This window comes from Balaenoptera acutorostrata, chromosome 6 (assembly GCF_949987535.1).
Source record: "Balaenoptera acutorostrata chromosome 6, mBalAcu1.1, whole genome shotgun sequence".
Lineage (NCBI taxonomy): Eukaryota > Metazoa > Chordata > Mammalia > Artiodactyla > Balaenopteridae > Balaenoptera > Balaenoptera acutorostrata.
Window position 1 is genome coordinate 43,698,844 of NC_080069.1, and position 27,920 is coordinate 43,726,763.

Sequence of the window (27,920 nt, forward strand, 5' to 3'; positions counted from 1 at the left end):
ATGCCACAACTAAGGAGCCCACCTGCTGCAACTAAGACCCAGCACAATTAAATAAATATTAACAACAACAAAAAACAAATTAAGCAAACAATTCCATTTACAATGGCCTCTAAAAGAATAAAATATCTAGAAATAAATCTAACCAGGGAGGTGAAAGTCCTGTACACAGAAAGCTACAAAACATTGCTCAAAGAAATTAAAGAAGACCTAAATAAATAGAAAATCAGCCTGCATTCATGGGTAGGACGACTTGATGTTGGCAATATTCCCCAGTTTGAGCTACAGACTCAATGCAATCCCAATCAAAATCCTAGCTTCCCTTTTTGTAGAAACTGACAGACTGTTCCTAAAACTTATATGGAAATTTAAGGGACCCACAATAGCCAAAACAATCTTGGAGAAGAATAATAAAGTCGAAGGACTCACACTTCCTGATTTCAAAACTTACTATAAAGCTACAGACAAGAAGACAGTTTAGGATTGGCATAATGATAGACATATAGACCAAGGCAATAGAACTGAGAGTCCATAAATGGACCCATACATTGCCGATTTTTTTTTTTTTTTTTTTTTTGCCAATTGATTTTTGACAAGATGGTTAAGTCCATTCAATGGGGAAAGAACAGTCTCTTCAGCAAATGATGCTGGGACTGGATTTCCAAAAACAAAAGAAGGAAACTGAACTCCTACCTCATACCATATACAAAATTAACTCAAGATGGAACAAAGATCTAAGAGCTAAAATCATCAACTCTTAAAAAGAGGGTGTGTGTGTGTGTGTGTGTGTGTGTGTGTAAAATCTTCATGACCTTGGATTTGACAATGGATTTTTTTTAGGTACGACACAAAAAGCATGAGCAACAAACAAGAAACCAAAAAAGATAAACTAGACTTCATTAAAATGAAAAAATTTTGTGCAAAGGACATTACCAAAGAAAGTGAAAAAAACAACCTAAGTATCTGCAAGTCATATATCTAATAAGAATTTAATGTCCATAATATATACGGAACATCTATGATTCAATGACAAAAAGACAAACCAGCCAATTAAAAAATGAACAAAGGACCTGAACAGACATTTCTCAAAAGAAGATACATAAACGGACAATAAGCATGAAAGGATGCTCAATATCATTAGTCATTAGGGAAATACAAATCAAAATGACAGTGAGTTATCACATCATATCCCCTTAGGATAGCTATAATTAAAATTAGAAAATGCGGGCTTCCCTGGTGGCGCAGTGGTTGAGAATCTGCCTCCCAATGCAGGGGACACGGGTTCAAGCCCTGGTCTAGGAAGATCCCACATGCCACGGAGCAACTAGGCCCGTGAGCCACAACTACTGAGCCTGCGCGTCTGGAGCCTGTGCTCTGCAACAAGAGAGGCCGCGACAGTGAGAGGCCCGCGCACAGTGATGAAGAGTGGCCCCCACTCGCCACAACTAGAGAAAGCCCTCGCACAGAAACAAAGACCCAACACAGCCAAAAATAAATAAATAAATAAATTTTTAAAAATTAAAAACTGCAAAATAAGGATGGATGTAGAGAAACTGGAACCCTCATAAATTGCTGGTGGTTGGTGAAGTGGTTCTTCTGCTATAGAACATTATGGCAGTTCCTCAAAAAGTAAAACACAAGATCACAATTTGACCCCTGCAATTCCCTTCCTAGGTATACAACCAAAAGAAGTGAAAAAAGTATTTAAACAAGTACATGTATACACATGGTTATAGCAGCACTATTTATATATACAAAAGGTGGACACAAAAAAAATGGTCCTGAAGAACCTAGGGGCAGGACAGGTATAAAGACGCAGACGCAGAGAATGGACTTGAGGACACGGGGCGGGGGACAGGTAAGCTGGGATGAAGTGAGAGAGTGGCATGGACATATATACACTACCAAATGTAAAATAGATAGCTAGTGGGAAGCAGCTGCATAGCATAGGGAGATCATCTCGGTGCTTTGTGACCACATAGAGGGGTGGGATAGAGAGGATGGGAGGGAGACGCAAGAGGGAGGAGATATGGGGATATATGTATATGTAGAGCTGATTCACTGTTATAAAGCAGAAACTAACACACCATTTTAAAGCAATTATACTCCAATAAAGATGTTAAAAAAAAAAAAGGTGGACACAGACCAAATGCCCATCAATAGAGAAATGGATAAACTGTGATATATCCATCCAGTGGAATATTATTCAGCCATGAAGAGGAATGAAGTACTAATACATGCTACAACATGGATGAACCTCCAAAACATTATGCTAAGTGAAAGCCACACAAAAAAGGTCACATATTGTATGATTCCATTTATATGAAATATCCAGAATGGAAAGAGACATAAACCTGACTGGTGGTTGTCAGAGACTAGGGAGAAATGGGAATGCAGAAGAATCACTTCATGGGTAAGATGTTTTACGTTGGAGTGATGGAAATGCCTTACAAATAGAGGTGTTAGATGTACCACGCTGGGAATGTACTAAATGTCACAGAATTGTGTTCACTTTAAATGGTTAATTTTATGTATGTGAAATTTTATCTCAATAAATTATTGGGTTTTTAAATAAATTTATTTATTTATTTTTATTTTTGGCCGCGTCAGGTCTTCATTGCAGCGCACAGGCTTCTCATTGCGAAGCACGGGCTCTAGGCACGCGGGCTTCAGTAGTTGTAGCGCGTGGGCTCAATAGTTGTGGCTCACAGGCTCTAGAACACAGGCTCAGTAGTTGTGGTGCAGGGGCTTAGTTGCTCCGCAGCATGTGGGATCTTCCCGGACCAGGGACCATGTCCCCTGGATTGGCAGGCAGATTCTAAACCACTGCGCCAGCAGGGAAGCCCCCCCACCCTTTTTTTTTTTAATGGGAGAAGTTCTAGGCCTCCAGAAAGGCAGTTCTAAGACGTAAAATGAAGGCTATATAGCCTAGGCCCTATCTAAATCCAATCAAACCAAAATCTCCAGTATTCTTTATTTTTAACAACTGCTCCACATGATTCTGATAAGCTGCCAAATTTGGGGACATCATTGCCTAGAGAAACCTATTCCTTATACCTTAAAGTTAGAGAGAATGCATAATATCTCAAATCCATGAATATAATTACATAAATATACACAAAATCCTGCTTGTCACAAATTATTTACAAACCAGAGCTCAGCTCTAAAAAGGACAAATTTGGTGGCCCAAATATCATCATGTTCTAAATGGTGGCTAATGTATCTATAGTTAAATACTTAAGATATATATATCTTCATAGAGCAAACTGGCATCTTTATTTACATTTTTTAAAAGAAAAAAATACGAGGAAAAAGAAGCAAAATCTAAATCTAAACAAGCACAAGATAGAGTTCAAACCTTTAATAATGTGTAATACTAAATTACATTTACTAGGAAAACTTTCAACACCAAATCAGAGTCAAAGTCTTCTGGTTTCTGTTAACTTTCTACCTTACTCATTTGGTTCATATAAGCCAAGATGAAACTCACATTGTAGACTTTAGAAGTTTTATAGGAACATTCTACCACTAAACTTTTCTCTAATATTTTAGAAATAAAGAATATTTTACAAGTCAATTAATGATGAGTTATTTTAATGATAAAAACCACTGAAAGAAAACAAAGATATTTTACCAGGTACCAAAGAGAAGTTATTTATGTCAATTTATCCTAGTAGCTAAAGCAAATAAAATATATTACATAACACATTTCTGATTAGCTGATTAAGCAAGCATTCATTCATTTGAAGAATCTTTTGTTTTATTCAGGTCCCTTCTTAAAGACAACTGAGTAAAATTATGTAAATTTAAAATGTTCATCAAATGCATATTTTAAAAAATGAACACAGGGCTTCCCTGGTGGCTCACTGGTTAAGAATCTGCCTGCCAATGCAGGAGACACGGGTTTGAGCCCTGGTCTGGGAAGATCCCACATGCCGTGGAGCAACTAAGCCCGTGAGCCACAACTACTGAGCCTGCGCGTCTAGAGCCTGTGCTCCGCAACAAGAGAGGCCGCGACAGTGAAAGGCCTGCGCACTGCGATGAAGAGTGGTCCCCACTTGCCGCAACTAGAGAAAGTCTGCGCACAGAAACAAAGACCCAACACAGCCAAAAATAGAAATAAATAAATTAAAAAAAAAAAAAAAATGAACACAATAAATTCTGATAATATAACAAAATCTTAACACAGCACTCAGCACCTTTATGTGAATTAAGATCAGAGTTCAAGCATGTTGTTTCCGATGGTTTAATAACACAATACAGAAATAGAATTTGTCTCACCTAGCTAAGGACAAGTAATACATGTTTTAGGTTCCCCATGCCATACTTTATTCCAAATGGAGTCTAGTTTACTTAATAGTATTGTACCAAAGTTAATTTCTTGGTTTTGATAAATGTACCATGATTGTAAAAGATATTAACATTAGAAGAAAATGAGTAAAAGGTACGTATATGAGAACTTTCTGTACTAGTTTTGAAACTCTTCTTTAAGTCCAAAATTATTTCAAAATAATTTTTAAAATTAGTGGGTTTAAACTTAATATTTTAGTATGTTTATAACATAGACATTGAAATCAAAGCATTTTAACAAAACGTATTCTAAATTTTTTATAATTTGGAAGCTCTGTATTTAAAATTTATATGAAATGAGTTCAAGAATAATGAACTAAAGCAGTTTGTCCTAGTCTTGAAAGATCATCAGAGAATGTAATATTCCAACTTTGTAATCAATCCTAATGTATTTTGGGGGGTTCATTATTTGATTCTTGAGTGGAAAAACCATTAAACTAAATTCTCAAAGAAATTACGGAAATACCACAGAAGCTCTGAGATAATTCCACTCAACAGAGAAAAGAATAATAATTTAATTAGAGAGAAAAATGTGTGTTGAATGATCAGAGGAGATGAAGCAGAACCAGCTGGGCTACCACTGTTTTTCTATCTAAATATAATTTTACTACATGTAATGAAAGAAGAAGGGCGTAAACCCTTACTATAAACAACTTGCTATTTCAAGGATTCAAGTGTAGTGCCAGTCAAATTACACCCCATGAGAACATAATGATGTACACAGAGTATAGAAGGACCATAATGTGGATGACAAGGGGGGAATGGTATAAAAAGAGAGCTATCTGTGATGGTTAATTTTGTGTGTCAACTTGACTGGGCTATGGGATGCTCAGATAGCTGGTAAAACATTATTTCTGAGTGTATCTGTGAGGGTGTTTCTGGAAAAGATTAGTATTTGAATCGGTAGATTGAGTAAAAAAGACTTGCCCTCATCATGATGATGTGATAGGCATTATTGAATCCTTTGAGGGCCTGAACAGAACAAACAGGCAGAGGAAGGACAAATTCTCTCTCTTTTTGGGCTGCTACATCTGAACTCCTAGTTCTTGGGTCCTGGGACTCTGGGACTCATACCAACAGCTCCCAGTCCTACGGCCTCAAACTGAATTATAATTCCAGATTTCCTGGCTCTATAGCTTGCAGAAGGCAGACTGTGGGATTTCTCAGTCTTCATAACCATGTGAGCCAATTCCTATGATAAATCTCCTCTTACATATATCTCTATATATCCTATTGGTTCTGTTTCTCTGGAGACTCCCAACTGACACAGTATCTTTGCTTTTACCTGATCTTTTCTGTGTAATTTCAAAATATAATTTATAATTACAGCTTTATTGTAAAGGACCTCTTGATACATTGAGTTCTTTCAGTTTTCAAAGCGCTGATTGTGGGTCTCATCCACTTCGCTCCTAATGGCCTATCATCCATATAAATAAATACAAAGATCATAAACTACATGTAATCAGACCCATTTTCCACCTACATAGCCTAAATTTTACTATTCCAAAAAGCAATTGCTCTGCAGACTTGGCAAAAACCCTTTTAAAACCTTTTAAGAGGGACTTCCCTGATGGCACAGTGGTTAAGAATCCACCTGCCAATGCAGGGGATATGGGTTCAAGCCCTGGTCCGGGAAGATCTCACGTGCCGCAGAGCAACTAAGCCCATGTGCCACAACTACGGAAGCCCATGCACCTAGAGCCCGTGCTCTGCAACAAACAGTAGCCACCACAATGAGAAGCCCGTGCACCGCAATGAAGAGTAGCCCCCACTCTCCACAACTAGAGAAAGCCCGCACACAGCAACGAAGACCCAATGCAGCCAATAATTAATTAATTAATTAATTTTTTTAAAAAACCTTGTAAGAGACACCAGAGAGCTAGCTTGTGCTCTCTCTCCTCTCAAGCCACATGAAGACACAGAGATAAGCCAGGAGGAGTCTTCAGTAGAAACTATGTTTCCTAAACTGTGAGAAAGTTAATTTCTGTTGTTTTAAGCTAATGCATCTATGGTATTTTGTTATGGCAGCCGGAGTTATATTAAAACAGTAGGATCTATTTTTAATCATTATTAAAACAATAACATTTAAGAACATCATGCCCTAATGATAGTGGAATAGTAGCCAAATTGGTATATCCTTGCCGTGTCAGTGGCTACAGAGATTAGTATAATGTCTTGAGAATCATCTGAGTCTAGAATCAAGAATAACTCTTCAGAACTAGAACCTTACGTAAAACAGCAAAATATTTTCCTACTGGCTATCAAGTATCCTAAAATACACCATCTTACTGTAACATTTATTTCATGACTACACCTGTGACATTCATCTGTAAACACTATACAGGAAAAATGATCTGTATACTCCTTCAAAAAACATCCAACATCTTTATTATTTTTTAAAAGAAAGAGCCATACTGTGGTCCTACAACTCACTAGTAATAAAAGGATCATCAAATGCTAAATACTTCTGTATAATTTCCATTTAATTTTGTGGCAAAACTAACTATTCTAAATATTAGTCTATTACCAAAAAAATTATTTAAATAAATACATACTAAGAGCAGTGAGGTTCTGAGTTGCCATAGCTCTGAAGTTCACAGTGAAGAGTGTACAAAAACCTCATTTTAATACACGGTTTGTGAAGCAAATGGGCTTCATTGGTTATCTACTTCTGAGCACACAGTAACAAACATAACCAGGAAACTGTTATTGAGATCACTCAACATATTATGAAGCAAGAAGGAGTAGACTGTGCAGTATGATCATTGATGACAAGCTCATATTAAATTTCTTTTGTTCTCCAAGCTTCCCCTTGGTATTTATAAATTTCACAAATGTGGCAATGATATTAGAAATGTTAAATTAATTAAATTCATTCAAATAACACAGCAGTATTTATAACTTTTGCGGCTGCAGTAATGTGTCTGTGAATGTATTTAATAAAACTGTAACCAAAGCTCTTATAGTTTTAAAAACTTGATAAAATAAAACTATTTTCTACCAAAAATAGTCCTTATATTTTTAATACTCATGAAGTTATTAATATACAAAAACTCATCAATTCACATATTTTGGCATTTGTGTAGGCTTTTGCTTTTGTATTTTTGTCTTGTTGCTGTTGACATTGTTGCCATTGTTCCCCCATTTAATCCCCAGTTCTATTACAAATAACTCTGCAGTAAACAATTTGGTGACCAGAGCAATTTGACATTGAGGTCCATTGTGTTTCTAGGTGACAACATAAGATGGATGAGGAGAGAGCAACTTCCAGGAATATCCCTTTGGCTAAGAACCATGGGCCCTAATGTCTAAAATCACAAATACTGACTTGGGCCCTCAAAAAGTTCAATTCTGATACCATTTCCAGAATGCAGCAAAGTAAATTAACATATTATTAATTTGTGAGAAGAGTCTCTTGTGACTCATTTGATTATATCAAATTTAATTCCTAACTAGGACTTAACACTTCTTTAAAAACAGAACTTTTATGGTATGGGAAACAATTGCATATTTATAAGATATGCATGTATTATTTTACTGCTGAAATTTTTATTATGAATATGAAAAATATTTTAAAAAATAATGATCCAATGCTAAATCTTAAGAGACAGAACTAAATAGCCTACCTAAGTGGTGAAAAAGCAGTGGAAAGGGGAGTGTATCTACACCTTCTTCTGAAAGAGCTTTGAATCCTTTATCCTGTTTTTGGGTTTTTTTTTTCCTTTTTGCTTCTTTGTTGAGAAGGGTCTGAGAATTAGATAACTGAGATGGAAACAGGCGAATATATGGCTCTAAGGTGAATTAGTTCTCAGTAACAAGACAAAAGCTTGAGTCTTCTCACTTCTCTTTTGCTATCTAAAATCTATACATACCACATAGTTGGGTTTTTTTTCTTGGATTCACGTTCCTTTTAATTTTTTTTAAATTAATTTTTATTGGAGTATAGTTGCTTTATACCACATAGTTTTGAAGGCAAGAATTTTTGATTATTAAATGGACAGGGACAGAAAAATATTTCTATGTGTATTAAACCCAGTTTGAACTTATGAACAGTGAATTATTTCTACAGTCTCTCCCTACAACAGGATAACTTTGTTATATAGAATAGTACGACATATTCATTGTTGTTTATTTGTATTATGATTATGTCAAATACTAAAGATACTAAAGAAAACAATATTCTGGGAACCTGTTTCTGGAAATGTTACTATGCATCACCTTTTGAGCACTAGTTTGTCCTGTTTTAAGAAGGAAAGAAAAATGAAGATAATGACTGACAGAAAAAGCAGGTTGTGAAAAATAATAAAGCTACCCCAGTGTACTCATTTATAGACTGAGATCCAAATTCAGGACTATAGAGTAAGTTCTCCATCCTTTGCCTATAAGCATTTTAAAGGCTCTGTAGCTCTGTTTCTGGAGCAAAGGTGCTTGCCAATAACCACGTGACCAAAAAAAGAACTATGACTAAGGCTGCAAATTTTAAAAAACAATTTTAATGCCTGGGCCTCAGCTACAACTTCACAGCACTACTGCAATGAAAAAGATTACAGAATGGTAAAGGAGTAGATTCAAAGGATATTTTAGTGGGCCTGACATACATCCTGAGAAACATAATGCATTGTTCCAGCATCCTTATAAATTAGCACAAAGCTAAGTACATTTCATCAAAAAAGCTACAAATCATTTTCCCAGGCATGTGGACTTGTCTAGTCGAAGAACCTAACCTTGGATTTATTCCAAAAGAGGCTCTCAACTGGTATGCAGCAACTCCTTAAAGGACACCAGTACAAATATAGTAGGATAAATTCCCACCCCCTCCTGTCCAAAAGTTGAATCTCTGATCAAAGCAACAAACAAACCCTTGCTGTGAAGCTAGAGGATAGGTACACAAATAAATTTGCATGACTTTATCTACTAAATTAAAAAAATGTAAATGTTAACAAATATGAATTATAATCTTAGCAATGAGCAGCAAAGGTTTAAAGCCTCAACCTTAAGTTAACCATAATATACACTGGTATTAAAAAACTACCCTCAGGCTTCCCTGGTGGCGCAGTGGTTAAGAATCCGCCTGCCAATGCAGGGGACACGGGTTCGTGCCCCGGTCCGGGAAGATCCCACATGCCGCGGAGCGGCAGGCCCGTGAGCCACAACTACTGAGCCTGTGTGTCTGGAGCCTGTGCTCCGCAACGGGAGAGGCCGCGACAGTAAGAGGCCCGCGCACCACGATGAAGAGTGGCCCCCGCTCGCCGCAACTGGAGAAAGCCCTCACACAGAAACGAAGACCCAACACAGCCAAAATAAATAAATTAAAAAAAAAAAAAAAAAAAAAAACTACCCTCAATTTTTGAGCAATTCAACTACAGACTGTTAACCAAAAATGGGAAACCATGACTACTTCTCTGTGGCTACAGCACAGCTACCACAGCATACCGAGCTATGGAGGCTATTTTAAAGGATAGTACCTTAAATCTTCAGAGAAATTCATAATAGACATCTCTTACCTCATAAATGTTGGGGTGCCACATTTTGGTCAAGAATCTGAAGGTAGGTGGTGAATATGGGTAGTCAATAGGAAATTTAATATGCGCCTGTAGAGAAAAAGAATGAAATGCTAGTAAGTAAGACTACAGGTTATTCATCTAACTAACAATTCACCCTGATATACTCCAGCGCAACAAAACTCCTTTCTACACAGTAGACTCTGGAGATTAAAATAGCTCATATATATTTTGTTAGCCCCAATGCCAGGGTTATTATTAGCATGTGCTTCTATCTCTTTAAATATTTATAAAAATTAATGTTAAATTGCCAAAGCTCAACAGTTATATAAATGAACACACGAATGAAAAACAGTTTAATATGTGTGTCACATTAATGGGTACATTTTATTTTAATAACAAAAAATAATTAATACAATCTTATGGTACATAATACAGAACAAAGATAATTTGTTTTACTTAACACCGTTTACCACCCAGAAGTAACAAATGCTACCATTTTGATATGGCTCCTCCAAGAGTTTTTGATGCTTATATATGCTCATCTCTTTACAAAACTTATTTTCAAAAACTTGAATATACTTTATTTTATACTCTGTTTTTTCCATCTGTATCATATCATAAACATTTTCCTTTGTATATATGATTGTTAGTATGTGCATAATGTTCCATCATACAGATATATAGATGAACCATTAAAAAAAAAAACTACTTCCTTATTTTGGAATATCTGGGTTGTTTTTCACTCTTTTGCTATTGTAAATACTGCTACAGTGAATGTCTTTGGCAGTATCCCACATTTCACATATGAAAAAATCCAGACAAATTCTCATCTAACAGTACTAGTAAAAGGGAGTGAAGAAGGGAATGAAAGGACAAGGTAAGAATAAATAAGCTAAGGACAGCAGTGAAAATGGCAGAGTCAGGATCCTCAAAAATTCTGTCTTCAGGACTTCCCTGGTGGCGCGGGAAGTGGTTGAGAATCCGCCTGCCAATGCAGGGGACACAGGTTCGAGCCCTGGTCCAGGAAGATCTCACATGCTGCGGAGCAACTAAGCCCATGCGCCACAGCTACTGAGCCTGCGCTCTAGAGCCAGTGAGCCACAACTACTGAACCTGCATGCCACAACTACTGAACCTGCATGCCACAACTACTGAACCTGCATGCCACAACTACTGAAGCCCACGCGCCTAGAGCCCATGCTCTGCAACGAGAAGCCACCGCAATGAGAAGCCCACACACCTCAACGAAGAGTAGCCCCCAGTCGCCGCAACTAGAGAATGCCCGCACGCAGCAACGAAGACCCAACAGAGCCAAAAGTAAATTAATTAATTAAACAAACAAACAAACAAAATGTTTGGCCAGGATGTCGTGAAATTAGAACGCTTTATACATTGCTGGAAGGGATCAAAATGGTATAGCCACTTTGAAAAACAGTCTAGCATTTCCTTGAAAGAATAAACAGTTACCATGTACCACGCAAGTCCACTACCAGGTATATGTCCAAGAGAAATGAAAACATTACATCCACATAAGAACTTGTACAGAAATGTTCACAGCAGCATAATAGACAAAATGTAGAACAACCCCAAATGTCCATCACCTGAGGAAATGAATGAACAAAAGGTGGTATATATCCATACACTAGAATATTATGTGGCAGTTAAAAGGAATGAAGTACTGGACTTCCCTGGTGGTCCAGTGGTTAAGACTCCGAGCTTCCACTGCAAGGGGTGCAGATTCGATCCCTGGTCAGGGAAGATCCCACATGCCACATGGTGCAGCCAAAAAAAAAATAATAATAATAATGAAGTATTGATATATGTTACAATGTGGATGAACCTCAAAAACATTAGCTATGTGAAAGAAGTCAGTCACAAAAGACCACATATTTATGAAATGTCCAGAAGAGATTAGTAGTTGCCTACAGCTGGGGGTAAATTGGGAGGAAACAGAGGTGACTATTAAAACGTATAGGGCTTTGGGGATGAGGAAAATGTTCTAAAATTGATTATGGTGATGGTTGCACAATTTTATGAATATACTAGAAACCACTGAATTGTGTACTTTAAATGAGTGAGTTGTATATATACATTAAAATCACAATAAAGCTGCTTATTAAAAAAAAAAACCAGGGACTTCCCTGGTGGTCCAGGGGTAAAGAATCCGCTTTACAATGCTTACAATGCAGGGGATGCGGGTTCCATCCCTGGTCAGGGAACTAAGATCCCATATGCCCCAGGGCAACTAAGCCCGTGCACCACAACTACTGAGCTCATGCGCCTCAACTAGAGAGCCTGCGCGCCGCAAACTACAGAGCCCATGTGCTCTGGAGCCTGCGCACTGCAACTAGAGAAGAGAAAACCTACACGACACAACCAGAGAGAAGCCCAAGCGCCACAACTAGAGAAGAGAAAACCTGCACGCCACAACTAGAGAGCGGCCTGTGCACCGCAACGAAGAGCCCATATGCTGCAACTAAGACCAGATGCAGCCAAAAATAAATAATAAATAAATCTTTAAAAATAAATAAATAGGGCTTCCCTGGTGGTGCAGTGGTTGAGAATCTGCCTGCCAATGCAGGGGACACGGGTTCGAGCCCTGGTCTGGGAAGATCCCACATGCCACGGAGCAACTAGGCCCGTGAGCCACAACTACTGAGCCTGCGCATCTGGAGCCTGTGCTCCGCAACAAGAAAGGCCGCAATAGTGAGAGGCCCACGCCCCGTGATGAAGAGTGGCCCCCGCTTGCCGCAACTAGAGAAAAGCCCTCGCACAGAAACAAGGACCCAACACAGCCAAAAATAAATAAATAATTAATTAATTTAAAAAAAAAAAAGAATTTCAGCAAGTGAATGAAGTTTCAGTATTGAAACCATAAGAGCGAGTGACAGGGAATGTTTAGGGTGTGGCCCAGGATGGAAGGAGTCAGGGAGCCGGGGAGCATCCGGGAAAGCTTTAAAATAAATAAATAAATAAATAAATAAATAAATAAATAAAAATTAAAGCAAACAAACAAAAAACTGGAGTCCAAAAGCAGTCACACCCCAATAGCAACAAGAATACCCAGTTCCTCATATCTTGGTTTCAAAATACCATTTTCTAATAAAAAGAAACAAGGCTCTTTGGAGAAATACTTGATTCTACATGTGGGGCAAGGAAAATACAAGATGAGCATGGAGCATCTTATAGTGCCTGAAAGTAAGGAAATGGTAAAGAAAAAATATGGAGGCATGTCAAAAACAAAAAACAAACAAAAAAAAGCAAACAACAACAAAAAGCCATAGGAGCCAACCTGAAAGAGCCCATACTGGCCAAAAGTAAAGCAATTCATAGTACTGGATGATAACCCAAGGTATAAAATAAATAAATGAGTGCATATTGGTATAAATTATTGAATGAAAAAATATTGGGGAAGGGACAAATCTTCCTTACAGCATATATTATCTTCCTCCAGAAAATATATGTAGATATATCCCATTAAGGAGGTGGAGTTTAATTCCCCTCCCCCCAAGTGTGGGCTGGGCTGAATGACTCACTTCCTAAGAATATGGAAAGGAAGACATACTAACTTTATAATAGAGAAACCTGGCAGACAACACCTTAACCAAGTGATCAAGGTTAACATCACTGGTGTTAAGTCGCTGAAATCATGACCTCCCTTATAAGATGTGGTGAGAAACGCAGCTCATCTCTGTGGTGCTCTTACCCAAAACCCATAAGCCAGTCTAATCATGAGACAAACATCAGACAAACCCAAATGGAGGGACATTCTACACAATACCTGACCACTTCTTTTCAAAACTGTCAAGGTCATGAAAAACAAAGAAAGATGGGGAAACCATCAAATATTGGAGGAAACTAAGGAGACATGACAACTAAATGCAATCAGTATTCTGAATTGTATCCAGGAATAATAAAAGGACATTAGGGGTGGTAGGGGAGAACTGAGCATGACTGCTAATGGATATGAGGTTTCTTTTGGAGGTGATGAAATAAACTGGAGTTAGATGGTGATGATGGCTGTATGACCTTGTGAATAAAAAACCACTGAATTGTACACTTTGAAAGCCTATAAAGTATTGGTACCATGGCTAGGTGTTGTTTGAGTAGGTCCCTGGGTGGATAAAAGCAGAGGAAATAGCAAGGCACCAGGTGCAAAGAATGTGGAGTGGTCAGCTATGGCTAGTGGGATGCCTGGTGGTAACTACAGGAGATAGAAGACTGGATAAAGGTAGGTTGAAGCCTTGTTTAGGTGTTTTAGTGGGAAACTACATAAAGTCAGAAAATCAGGGACTTCCCTGGTGGTGCAGTGGTTAAGAATCCGCTTGCCAATTCAGGGGACATGGGTTCAAGCCCTGGTCCAGGAAGATCTCACATGCCGCGGAGCAACTAAGCCCGTAGGTCACAACTACTGAACCCATGCGCCTAGAGCCCATGCTCCGCAACAAGAGAAGCCACCGCAATGAGAAGCCCATGAACCCCAAGAGTAGTCCCTGCTTCCCGCAACTGCAGAAAACCTGTGCACAGCAATGAAGACCCTATACAACCATAAATAAATAAATAAATTTATTAAAAAAGAAAAAGAAAATCAAAGGCAAGATGTCTATTTTAGAATAAATGACTCTAGGACAGCACTGTAAAAGATGGATTGAATGGGATAAAAGACAGACATAAGTTAGGAGTGGTTTCCTATCTTTTTCATTTAATCAGCCTCATCTCCAGAATATGCATATACTTTAGAAAGCTTTAGTAATGGTGACATAGTTATATAATGCATATCTGAAAAAACAGGATTGTAAAAATTTCCATACAAAATTGGAACTCTGATCGTTGAAAATGTAACCTCCTTTAACATATTTCTATGGGAAATTAGATTATCCTTTCTAAAAATAAATAATCAATAAAATTTAGCATTGTTAGTCAAATCTTTAGGTCCCCAAAAATGTCTTCCTAGACTACTAACTATATTAAAAGAAATCTTTGCAGAGTAACTAGGAATGGTTGCACGAAAATTTATAAAGAACATATGACATGCACCAATATGAAAGAGTAGTAAAGAACATCCATCCACTCAAGAAGCTGGACTGCCTGGGTTTGAATCCTGGCTCTGCCATTCATTAGCTGTTTTTTGAAGTAAGTTATTTGTGTCTCCAGTTTCCTCATCAGTAAAATAAAGCTTATAGTATTTAATTAAACAGCTTGGTATGAGAATTAAATGAGTAAATGCTTGTGTAAAATGCATGAGAACAGTGTTTAACATATAATAAAAGATATGTAAGAGTTTTGTTTAAAAACTGCAAATTAAACTGGCAGAGGTTATGTCAGAAAACCTTTAATAAAAAGCCTCTTTTATAGACTGCTCATTTTCGCTTTGTTTTATCGCTTTTACTTACCTGCCTTTTGATTATAACACTACCAGCTTTAGAAAAGACAACTAGAGAGATTCTTCCCAACCTGAAGAACTTGAATCTTATGGAACCAGTTTTCTAAAAGCTTTACAAATCCTAATTACTTTTTACTTAAACATAATTAATAAACATTAATTACTTACTATTGTTAATTGGGTTTCTATATTTTCTCTAAGCATCTACTAATATTTTGAGCTTTTATCTTTATCTCTGTACCTTGAACACTACTTATCGCCACAAAATTTTTAAAAGTAGCATCTCCAGAATAAAGTCAAAAACTATTTTTGATTTTTAAAAGTATCATGCCTGGGAGTTCCCTGGCGGTCCAGTGGTTAGGACTCAGCACTTTCACTGCCATGGCCCAGGTTCAATCCCTGGTCGGGGAGCTAAGACCCCGAAAGCCACGTGGCGCAGCTGGGAAAAAAAAAAAAAAAGAATGTATCATGCCTGAATTATGCTTATGTTACAACTGAAAAAGGTAACATTGGGTGGTGTACCCCTGTAAGGCTATTTAAAATTGTTATAATAACTCCTTCAATGGAATTTACAATCCTAAAGAATTTAGCTGAAGTTAAAATCAAGGGGAATATTCTGCTACAGTGCTTCCCTGATATTCAGTTTTACCATTATTACTTTTTTTCAGAACCTTATTAATAATTTAAACATATTATTTCATATATATGTTCACCCATAATTATATCGGTGAATTTTTTTAAAGTTTAATTAAGTATAAAACTTGCTCTTATCCATTCCCAATCCTAGTAAATCTTAGGGTATGATTTGAACGAACTATAAACTTATTTATAAGTTTATAACAAGGAACAAGGGAAATGTGAACACTGACTGGATATTAAGGAATTAACTTTTTCAGCTGTAATAATAGCATTGTGGTTACTTTTTTAAAGGAGGCCCTTATATTTTAGAAATATATTCTGAAATATTCACAAATGAAATGATGTCTATAATCAGTTACAAAATAATGTGAAGAGGAGTAGATAAGGTATAGATTAAACATATTTGCTATGAGTTAATTATGGATGCTGAGTGATGGGTACACAAAGAGTTTACTGTACTCCTATTTCTAATTTCATATTATGGAAAATTTCAAACATACAAAAAGCTTAAAAAATGAGATGACTAATACACAATTATTTTTTAAAAGCGTTACAGTGCTTTGCATAACTAACATAATGATACCATTATGATAGCAATAGATGCCACTATTAACCACGTGAACATGATGGAACTTGGCAAGGTGATAATAAAGTTCATGTGAAAGAGAAAATACTTGAAAATAATACTGTTTTTGATAAAAACCAATAACAGGGAGGGGTTCACACTAGCAGACAGAAAAACATCCTACAAAGATGCTATTAAAGGAGGAAACTACACACAGATCAATGATATAGAATAAGTTATTCAGAAAACAATAAAGGCAACATTTCAAATAAGTAGGAGAAAGATTCAAATAATGTTGGGGGAAATGACTCTTCCTTTGGATATAGGGGTAAAGATGCTTATAGACAATTGAAAAGAAAATCAGATTTCACTTTCAAGGAGAAAAAGATCAAACCTCATCTTCAAGAAGAATCAACAACAGTGGTGAAGAACTGGACAATCCTTGATCTCCAAGAATAAAAAGGAGTTCATATGCTAGTAGCAAAAGATAGATTGTTCTGTTGCCACAGTAACAAAGAGCCACCAGAATGAGTTTTTTAAAATGAAGTATAGTTGATTAATTTCTGCTGTACAACAAAGTGATTCAGTTACATATATGTGTGTGTATACACATATATATATGTACATACACACACACATTCTTTTTTTATATTCTTTTCCATTATGGTTTATCACAGGATACTGAATATAATTCCCTGTGCTATACATACAGTAGGACCTTGTTTTTATCCATTCTATATATAATCAGAATCAGTTTTAAATTGCTTAAGCAATACCTGACAGTTCTATAGGCACGGAACAAGAACCAACTTTAAACCCATTTAAACAACTTTTATTGGTGAGTATGTTTTGGCAAGCCAACCTATCAGTAACGGTCCCTTGTTTCTGAAAGCCAGCCAACTGGGAACACACTCCTGTCAACAAACACCCTTCTGAATACCAACCAGTCAGTAATGGTCTCAGCCAAGTACCCATGCTTCCACAGCTGATGCCAACCCCACAAAGACTGTGAAAAATCCACCAATTCCTAAACTTCACACTTCTCAAAAACTCTATAATAAGATCAGTAGTCTGCTCTATGTGTAGAGACTGTGATTGACCGGCAAAACTCTCTTAAGTAAGCAATAAACTCAGCTTTGCGATTTTTGGTTTAAGTACTGAAGAGTGGTCTTTTACACCTTTTACAAATTTATTCATGAAGTACAGTTTTAAATTTCATATATGACTGTATCAAGAAATATGGGAAATAAATCTGAAAAGTCACACCTTAAAACATACAAATTGCTTTACAAGTAATTTAGACTCGGACTCTTTTTTTAAGGCAACTCCTTATATCTTTCTTGACTAACTTGCAAATGCCTAAGAAGTATCTCCAAAATATTTTCTGTACCATTACCACATACGCTTTCCCTAAAATGCTCAGGTTACTCCTAAGTGTACCCTTAATGAAATCACTGAACTCACCAGACATCTATGTTTAGTTATTCACACACTGAGCATTTATGTTAATATTTTCATTTATTCAATCATTCAACGTATCACTGTTGAAAACCAATGATACTGGGACTCCCCTGGTGGCACAGTGGTTAAGAATCCGCCTGCCAATGCAGGGGACATGGGTTCAAGCCCTGGTCCAGGAAGATCCCACATGCCGCGGAGCAACTAAGCCCGTGTGCCGCTACTGAGCCTGCGCTCTAGAGCCTGCAAGCCACAACTACTGAGCCCGCGTGCCACAACTACTGAAGCCCTCGCGCCTAAAGGCTGTGCTGGACAACAAAGAGAAGCCACAGCAATGAGAAGCCCGCGCAACGAAGAGTAGCCCCCGCTCTCTGCAACTAGAGGAAGCCCACGCACAGCAACGAAGACACAATGCAGCCATAAATAAATAAATGAATGAATGAATGAATAAATAATACAAAGTATGTACTAAATGGCAGGCATTGGGTTAAATGCTTCATATGCATCATTTCATTTCATCACTCAGTTGTAAAATTAGAAGGTGAGATGCACGTACAGCCACAAATGCAGACGACTTTTAACTTAGGAACAGATTATCTTCCAGTCCACATTTCTGACTACCAAGAAGCATCTCCCCAATGTTTATCATTTTGTCTAACCATGTATTCACTGGGCTTCACCAATTCCACTGTCTCCTCATGCTCTAGCTTTTCTGCCCATTCTTTCTTATACTCCTTAGCTCCTCTCATCTTCTTTTTAACTTAATGTGCTCTCATTATAACTTTTCCCTGTTTCTTTAAAGAATACTTTTCTTCTTTAAAGAATCTTCTCCCCAGATGTGACACATTACAAAAACCAAAAACTTCTGGGCAAAGAAAAAGAAACCCTAAAATGCATAACACCAAAAACTAATTTAGGTAACATTAATATATGGAAATGAAGTATACATCAGCTTGGGACAAAATTTTGCTAACCCAATGTGCAACATTAAAGTAATTTTGTTATCCCACTAATTATTTTCATATGGAATTTCAGCTATAACATAACAAAAAACAAATATGAATAGAGAATATATTCTAATTATTCCTGCTACCTGGTTATTAATATGAGTAAGTTAAGAAAAAGCTTCCCAGTCCTAAACACAACTATATTTGGTAATAGGTCAGCTGACAACAAATGTAGAGTTGCTGTTCCATTTGGATTAGTGCCTGAAGATAGTGTGAAATGAGGATACTCCCACTGCTGAGTTTTTCTGCTATGTCATCAGCTCACATCTGCTATAGGATATGTTTCCAACATGATAGCAAAAGCAATCAAAACATGTTTTCTTATTAACTTGCTGAAAGTTTCAAAAGTCTGCCAACCACCATTACAAACTTAAATAGTTCATTAACAGTATGTAATTAATATATTGAATAGCTATACCTAGTGATGCTATAATATGTGCCACAGGCTTTAAAGTCAAGAAATTATGTCTTTATTGATTACAAATCTCAATACAAAAAGTTAATTTAGAATTACTATAATACTTAATATAATTATTCTAAAGTTAAGATGAAATATAAATAACAGGAAATCCCTGATGCTCTTACTGGACTCTTTTTTTTTTTTTGGCTGCACCATAGGGCATGTGGGATCCTAGTTCCCTGACCAGGGTTCAAACCCGTGTCCCCTGCAGTGGAAGCACAGAGTCCTAACCACTGGACCACCAGGGAAGTCCCCTGGACTCTTAAAAGTAAACTTCTGATACTTAAGGAGAAGTAACTCTCAGTATTAATACTGATAGTCCTCTATTTTTTTAACAGAATGATATAAAAATGTTTCTTTCAGCTTAGAAAGTAAAGCCTTTTTGTTCCCAAAATACACTACTAGGTTACAAGACTTACCATATGCTATAGTTATTGACTGTTATTGGTACAAGGCTAGACAAACAGACAAATGGTACAGAAGAGAGTATCCAAAAACAGATATATACAGAATCACCTACTTTACAATGAAAGCAACACTACAATTCAGTGGGTGACAGGATAGTGTTTTCAATAAATGGTACTAGAGCAACTGGATATCCACATAGAAAAATTAACCTTGAACCTTGTCTCACATCATTTACAGATAGATCACAGACCTAACTGCAAAACTAAAACTATAAAGGTTTCTAGACGAAAACATAAAAGAATATCTTCACACTGGAATTCCTAACCAGAGCAATTAGACAAGAAAAAAGAAATAAAAGGCATCCAAATTTCCAAGTTAGAAAAAATTATCTGTTTGCAGACATGATCTTGTAAATAGAAAACCCTGAAGATTCCACACAAAACAAAAACCGTTAGAATAAACAAATTTAGCAATATTGCAAGATGTAAAAATCAACATCTAAAAATCACTTGCAAAAAAAAAGTATACAATAGCAATGAATTCAAAGAGGAAATTAAGAAAATAATTCTGTTTACAATAACATCAGCAAGAATAAAGTACTTAGGCATAGGGAATTCCCTGGCGGTCCAGTAGTTAGGGCTCTGAGCTTCCACTGCAGGGGGCACGGGTTCGATCCCCGTTCGGGGAATTAAGATCTCGCATGCTCCACAGCACAGCCAAAAAAAAAAAAAAAAGGAAGAAATAAAACGCATGCTGTATGATGCTCTATTCTCACATGTATTTTTATAATAAAGTATTTATATAAAAAAAGATAATAAAATACTTAGGCATAAACTTAACCAAAGGTGAAAGACTTATACACTGACAACTACAAAACACTGTTGGAAGAAATTAAAGATGACACAAACAAATGGAAAGACAACCCATGTTCATGGGGTTGGAAGACTTAATATTGTTAAGCTGTCAATACTACCCAAAGCGATCTACAGATTTGATGCAATCCTTATCAAAATCCCAATTATGATTTTTGCAGAAATAGAAAAAGTCATCCTAAAATTCATATGGAACCTCAAGGGACTCCAAACAGCTAAAACAATCTTGCAAAAGAAGAACAAAGTTTGGAGGTCTCATACTTCCTGATCTTAAAACTTAATATAAAGCTACAGTAATCAAGACAATGTGATACTGGCATAAAGACATACATTGATGGAACACAACAGAAAGCCCAAAAATAAACCCTCACTTATATGATCGAATAATTTTTGACAAGGGTGCCAAGACCATTCAATGGGGAAGGTACAGTCTTTCAACAAATGATAGAAAAACTGGTTATCTATATGGAAAAGAATGAAATTGGACCCTTACCTTACACCATACATGAATATTAACTCAAAATGGATCAAAGACCTAAATATAACACGTAAATTTATAAAACTCTTAAAAGAAGATGGGAAGAGCTTCATGACACTCAGTTTGGCAATGATTTCTAGGACATGACATCAAAAGCACAGCAACAAAAGAAAAAAATGTAAATTAGACTACATCAAAATTAAAAATGTTTATGCATCAAATGACACTATCAAGGGACTTCCCTGGTGGTCCAGTGGTTAAGAACCCACCTTCCAATGCAGGGGACATAGGTTCTATCCCTGGTTGGGGAACTAAGATCCCACATGCCACAGGGCAACTAAGCCCGCACACCACAACTACTGAGCCTACACATCACAACTAGAGAGAAGCCTGTGTGCCACGGAAGATCCCACATGCCATAACAAAGATCCCGCATGCCACAACTAAGGCCCGTCGCAGCCAAATAAAAATAAATAAATAAATAAATGTTTCATCAAATGACACTATCAACAGAGTGAAAAGGCAACCCACAGGAGAAAATATCTGCAAATCATACATCTGATGAGGGATTAATATCCAGAATATATATAGTGAACTACATACAACTCAACAACAGGATTAAAAATCAGACAAAAGACAAGTAGACATTTCTCCAAAGAAAATTTACAAATGGCCAATAAGCACATGAAAAGATGCTCAACAGCAACAGTCATTAAGGAAACATAATGACTAAACCACAAAACCACAATGAGATATCACTTTACAGCCATTAGGATGGCTATTAACAAATCAAAACAACAAAATAGGGCTTCCCTGGTGGCGCAGTGGTTGAGAATCTGCCTGCTAATGCAGGGGACACGGGTTCGAGCCCTGGTCTGGGAAGATCCCACATGCCGCGGGGCAACTGGGCCCGTGAGCCACAACTACTGAGCCTGCGCGTCTGGAGCCTGTGCCCCGCAACGGGAGGGGCCGTGATAGTGAAAGGCCCGCGCACCGCGATGAAGAGCGGCCCCCGCACCGCGATGAAGAGTGGCCCCCACTTGCCACAACTAGAGAAAGCCCTCACACGAAAACTAAGAGACCCAACACAGTCATAAATAAATAAATAAAAAGTACTAAAAAAAAAATAATGCTAAAAAAAAAAAAAAAAAAAAAAAAAAAACAAAATAAATGTTGGTGAGGATGTGGAGAAACTGGAAACACTTTTCGTGCAGTGCTGGTAGGAATGTAAAATGGTGCAGCCACTATGGAAAACAATAGGGTGGTTCCTTAAAAAATTAAAAATAGAATTACCATATGATTCAGCAATTCCATTTCTAGGTATATACCCAAAAGAATCAAAAGCAGAGTCTCAAACAGATATTTGCACACCTATAGTCATAGCAGCTTATTCATAACAGCCAAATGGTGAAAGCAACCCAGGAATCGATCAATGGAAAAATGGATAAACAAAATGTGATATATACACAGAATGGAATATTTAGCCTCTAAAAGGAAGGAAATTCTGACACATGCTACGATCATGGAGAACCCTGGAAGATATTATGCTAAGTTAAGCCAGTCATAAAAGGACATATACTGTATAAGTCTACTTATACGAGTTCCCTAGAATAATTAAATTTAGAGACAGAAAGCAGAATGGTGGTTGCCAGGAGCTAGAAGAGGGGCAGGGGGTAAAGAGTTATTATTTAATGGTTCAGTTTGAGAAGATGTCAAAAGTTCTGGAGATGGATGGTGGTGATGGTTACACAACAACATGAATGTACTTACAATGCCACTGAACTGTACACTTAGATATATTTTATCACACACACACACACACACACAATATCTTCATGACACTGGAGAAGACAAATGTTCTTAAATAAGACACAAAAGGCACTAACCACAAAAGAAAACATTGATAAATTTGACTCCATTAAAACTAAGAACTTCTGGTTCATCAAAAGACATCATTAAGACAGGGAACAAGCACAAGTAGAAGAAGATAATTCACCATACATATATCCAAGAAATGATCTTTATCCAGAGTATATGAAGAACTCCTGCAAATTAATAAGAAAAAGACAAAAGAATAAAAATGGGCGAAAGACTTAAACAGGCACACCATAAAAGAGAATATCCAAATGCCAAGAGTAAAATAAAAAATAAAGATAGATGTTCAACTCCATTAGTCATTAGAGAAGTGCAAATTTAAAACACAATAGTTGGGACTTCCCTGGTGGCCCGGTGGTTAAGAATCCACCTGCCAATGCAGGAGACACAGGTTAGAGCCCTGGTCTGGGAAGATCCCACATGCCTCGGAGCAACTAAGCCCGTGCGCCAGAACTACTGAGGCTGCGCTCTAGAGCCTGCGCGCCACAACTACTGAAGCCCGCGCACCTAGAGCCTGTGCTCTGCAACAACAGAAGCCACCGCAATGAGAAGCCCACGCACGGCAACGAAGGGTAGCCCCCGCTCACTGCAACGAGAGAAAGCGCGCGCACAGCAACGAAGACCCAACGCAGCCAAAAAAAATAAATTAAGTAATTAATTAAATAAATAAAACACAATACTTAAAATGAAAGAGACTGGCAAGGCAATGATGCAGAAGAACAATAACTCTCACACAGTCCTTGTGGGAATATAAACCACTTTAGAAAACTGTTGGTATCTACTACAGCTGTTCATATGTATACCCTATGACTCAGAAATTCCATTCCTAGATATATATACCCAACAGAAAGATATATATTTTTACCAAAATACATGCACTGGAAGGTTTATAGTAGGAATATTCATATAGACAAAATCTTAAACTACCCAAATGGCCATCAATAGGAGAACAGGTAAAGTGAAACAGTCATTTAATAGAACACCATATAGCAATGAGAAAGAGTGATCTACAACTACACATAATAATTTGGTTAAATCACAGAAGCATAACTTTGAGAGAAAGAAGCCAGACACAAAATAGATTGATACCGTATAAATCTATTCACAATAAAATTCAAGAACAGGCAAGACTAATTTATGCTTTTAGAAATTAGGATTATCCAGGTAGTGGGAGGACAGTTCTGTAAGGAAGCACAAAAAAGGGCTCTTGGAGTGCTGGTAATATTTTTTTTCTTGATCTGGGTACTGGCTACATGGATGACCCAGTTTGTGAAAATTCATTAAGCTGCATACTTACGACATATATACTTTTCTGCCTTCATATAATTTGATAAAATTAAAATATAATATTTTCATTAGAGTTAAAATACAATAACCTTGTATATTTGAACATTTTGAGGAGAGATTTACACTTCTGGCAGAGTTCATTTACTAAATACTAATGTATTTACTGATAAATACATTAGAAAACTAAGTAAATAGGAGGTGGGGAGGTCAATCAACTCCACCAGAAAACAAAACACTATATGTGAAAGAAAAAGTAATTATGGTATATGACATGATTCAACTGGGACTATTTCACATTACAATACTGAAAATAAATCTAAACCAAAATTATGACTAAACTGGAAGGATGGGAGGGCCAATGAGTTTGTGGGCTAGGGTGTTATCATAATGCATGAAATCCTTATCTTCCATAGTAAAAATTCAATAGCTAATAACAAACTAAAAAATAAAAAATAAATCTAGAAACAGCAAGGAAAACATTTAGAAATATGGGGGCAAATACCAGAACACAAGGTTGAAAAGTTTCAAAGTAGTTGTCTTTGGGGAGAAGTGTTCAGGGGTAGGAAGAGGACAGTTCAAGTGATTATAAATCCTGTAGGATTATCAGACTCTTCAAACCATTTACATATATTAATTTGACAACAACTTTTGAAAAATATAGTTAATTGCTATTAACAATTAAGTAGCATTTTGGCCTCTCACAGAGTTCCTACTACATAACTGTGTTACAGGTAATCCATGAATGATTTGTTATGGATAACCTAAGAATGATGAGACCGTTGGCAGCCAGGGTAAGACATCCTGGGTTCCTGATCTTCTGAACATATGAGCTCAAACCTAAAAAGCGGGACACTTCCCTGGTGGTCCAGTAGGTAGTCTCCATGCTCCCAATGCAGAGGGCCTGGGTTCACTCCCTGGTCGGGGAACTAGATACTGCATGCGTGCCGCAAGTAAGAGTCCGCATGCCACAACTAAGACCAGGCGCAGCCTAAATAAATGAATAAATATTTTATTTAAAAAAAAAAAAGCTAAAAAGCTAGTATGCTTTCAGTCACAAGAAAAGGCATTCTAGTGCTAAGGGATTTTTCCTCTCAGCTTTTTCTGCCTTTATTAACAAGGTATCTTTAGCACCTCATATGTTCACATATGTGGAACAATGGCAGATAAAATTACTAACCAGTTTTGATGCTATATTGGGAGAGTGTACCTAAGACAAGTTAAAAATGATTATGCATAAGCAATTGTAAAATGGTACAGTAAGATAAAAAATAAAGAACAATTTATAGGGAATTCCCTGGTGGTTCAGTGGCTAGGACTCAGCGCTCTCACTGCCGGAGCCCGGGTTCGATCCCTGGTCAGGGGAACATAAATCCCGCAAGCCATGAAGTACAGCCAAAAAAAAAAAAGATGAATTATTTTCTCTCTACATTTTTCATGAAAAACTTTAATTCCATCATGTACTTTCTCTAGGCATGACAGCAAAGGTTAAAAACCCTAAAGGAAATGATTGATGAATTTTATAACATGAAAATTAAACAATTCCACATTACACAGCAAAATACACCATAAATATGGTTAAAGGCAAAACCACAAACTAGGGAAGATGTATATAACTTCTGACAAAAGGTTAACATACTTACATAAAGAATGCTTCTAAATCAAAGCATAAAGACAAACCTGTCTGTAGTAAAACAGGTAAAGGATGCGAACAAGCCAAAAACAGAGAAATACATTCTACTACTTAGCAGCCTTTTAATGGACTCTCCAGGACGTTGAGAAATTTAGATAGAAAACCACTCCTATACGCAAAATGAGTCAGCAACTTTTACAAATATAATTTTTTTGTATATACCAGTGGGAAATGGGAGTATACAGCATATAATTCAGCCAAGCAGAGAGAAATATATGCGAAGCATCAAGTTTATCAAAAGAAGAAAAGGAATCTAATAGTATTCTGCCTATATATACTATCTTCTGCATTCCTACCCAACTAAACACCAGGGAAAGGCACTACAGTTTCTCGAGCAGGAGACTGACATAATGAGCAAGGAGGTATTTGATAAGGGTATGCATGACAGCTGAAGGGGTTTAAATTAACTCACCAGATATGAAGGGGGGAAAAGTCTAGATTTTGATAGTGGCAATGGCAAAAGAGAAAAAGGAACAAATCGCTAACTCTTGGCTCTGTTTCTCATATCAAATGACAAGCAATAACATTTTATTACCAAAGATGAAAGCAGATCAACAAACGATACCTCCAGTGACAATCATCTGGAGAAGAAACAGAATGAAAAGATTTAAAACCCCTTTCTTCACTAATCCATATTTTACTCTGTCAAATAATAATAAAGCTTAATATAATTACTTGTCATCTTTTTTCAAAATCAAAAATTTCTCAAGTACAGAAACTAGATCCTCAGTAAAATTGCAGAGGACAAAGCTAGATCTTATCTTGCATTATCTAATTACTGAAGAATAGCTTGTTAAAACTTAACACTGAGTCAACTCATATTCTCTTTTACCACACCACCCCCAGAAAGAAAAAAAGTAGGTGTCAGACATGACAAACAAGTAAAAAATGGGTATCTGATGTTATACAACCATGGATCTGTGAAAATTCTGATTTCAAATACATATGAATTCAACAATGAACACATGTGACATACAAGAACTCATTTAGAAAAGGTATTGGCAGTAATGTTTTTACTTAGCCAAAGAGTGCTATGGAATATTATGCCATGCCAACATAACAAGACTTTGCATCCTCACTCTCTCAAAATGGTACTTGCTGTTTGAGACCTAACTAATGATAGAAAAATGTTAGGGAAAAGCCATTAGGAATCAGAGGCAATAAAATACAAACTTATACCAAAGGCTAAGATGTCAGGAGAAAAAGAGGCTTAAGTATCAATATTTGGCATGTCATGAAAGTGCTATTCCCAGTTAAGAGAATTTCCTTTGGCAAAATTACTTGGAAAATGTGCATTCCTAAATGCAATTATATTAAAATAAAATAGCTTGAACACCCACAAGGATTATATGCTAAACATTAAATTTATTTTTAAATAATCAAATTGTGTTTTACTGAATACAAAAATCATTCTGTAAAACAAAAAGAAGCTTAAATAAGGTCTTCTATGTCACACAAAAACATAGGGGAAAAAATCCTACTTCTAATAAGTTTTCCAAAATAAAGACATAAAAAGAAAAACAGTATCTACAAGTCCATCCCAGTCATAAGATTTTATGATGACCTTCCATGTTAAAACAGGGATATTCTCAAGGGTCTAAAACTGTCAGGTAGGGCAGGAATTCTAAACTAAACTTGGGCAATGAGCCTAAACAAATTTAAATATAAATTGTCCTTCCTAGTTCAGCTGTTTTCATGAGGATCCAAGTGTGTCAGCTTAGGGCAGGTATTAATCTACCAAGAGATAAAATATACAAAGCGACACTATAGTAGCAATTACATATACTGATGAGATAATGAACATTTTCAAAGTAAGAATTTATAAAGGTTAAATGGCTTTCAAAGTATTTGCATTTCTGCTCCCAAATACAGGAACCATAACTCATAGCGTATTTTTAAAAGACATTAAAATGAACTCTTCTATAAACTGAAATGTAAAGAAAATAG

General features: G+C 36.7%; 1 protein-coding gene across 1 annotated transcript in view; it reads right to left on the reverse strand.

Moving 5' to 3' along the window:
• The window catches only part of UBE2R2 (ubiquitin conjugating enzyme E2 R2), a 92,220-nt gene that overhangs the window by 18,467 nt on the left and 45,833 nt on the right, over positions 1 to 27,920 (reverse strand). The window contains exon 2 of the mRNA XM_007176865.2: positions 9,852 to 9,938. Coding sequence (XP_007176927.1) covers positions 9,852 to 9,938 — 87 coding nt within the window. The remainder of the gene's footprint in view (positions 1 to 9,851; positions 9,939 to 27,920) is intronic.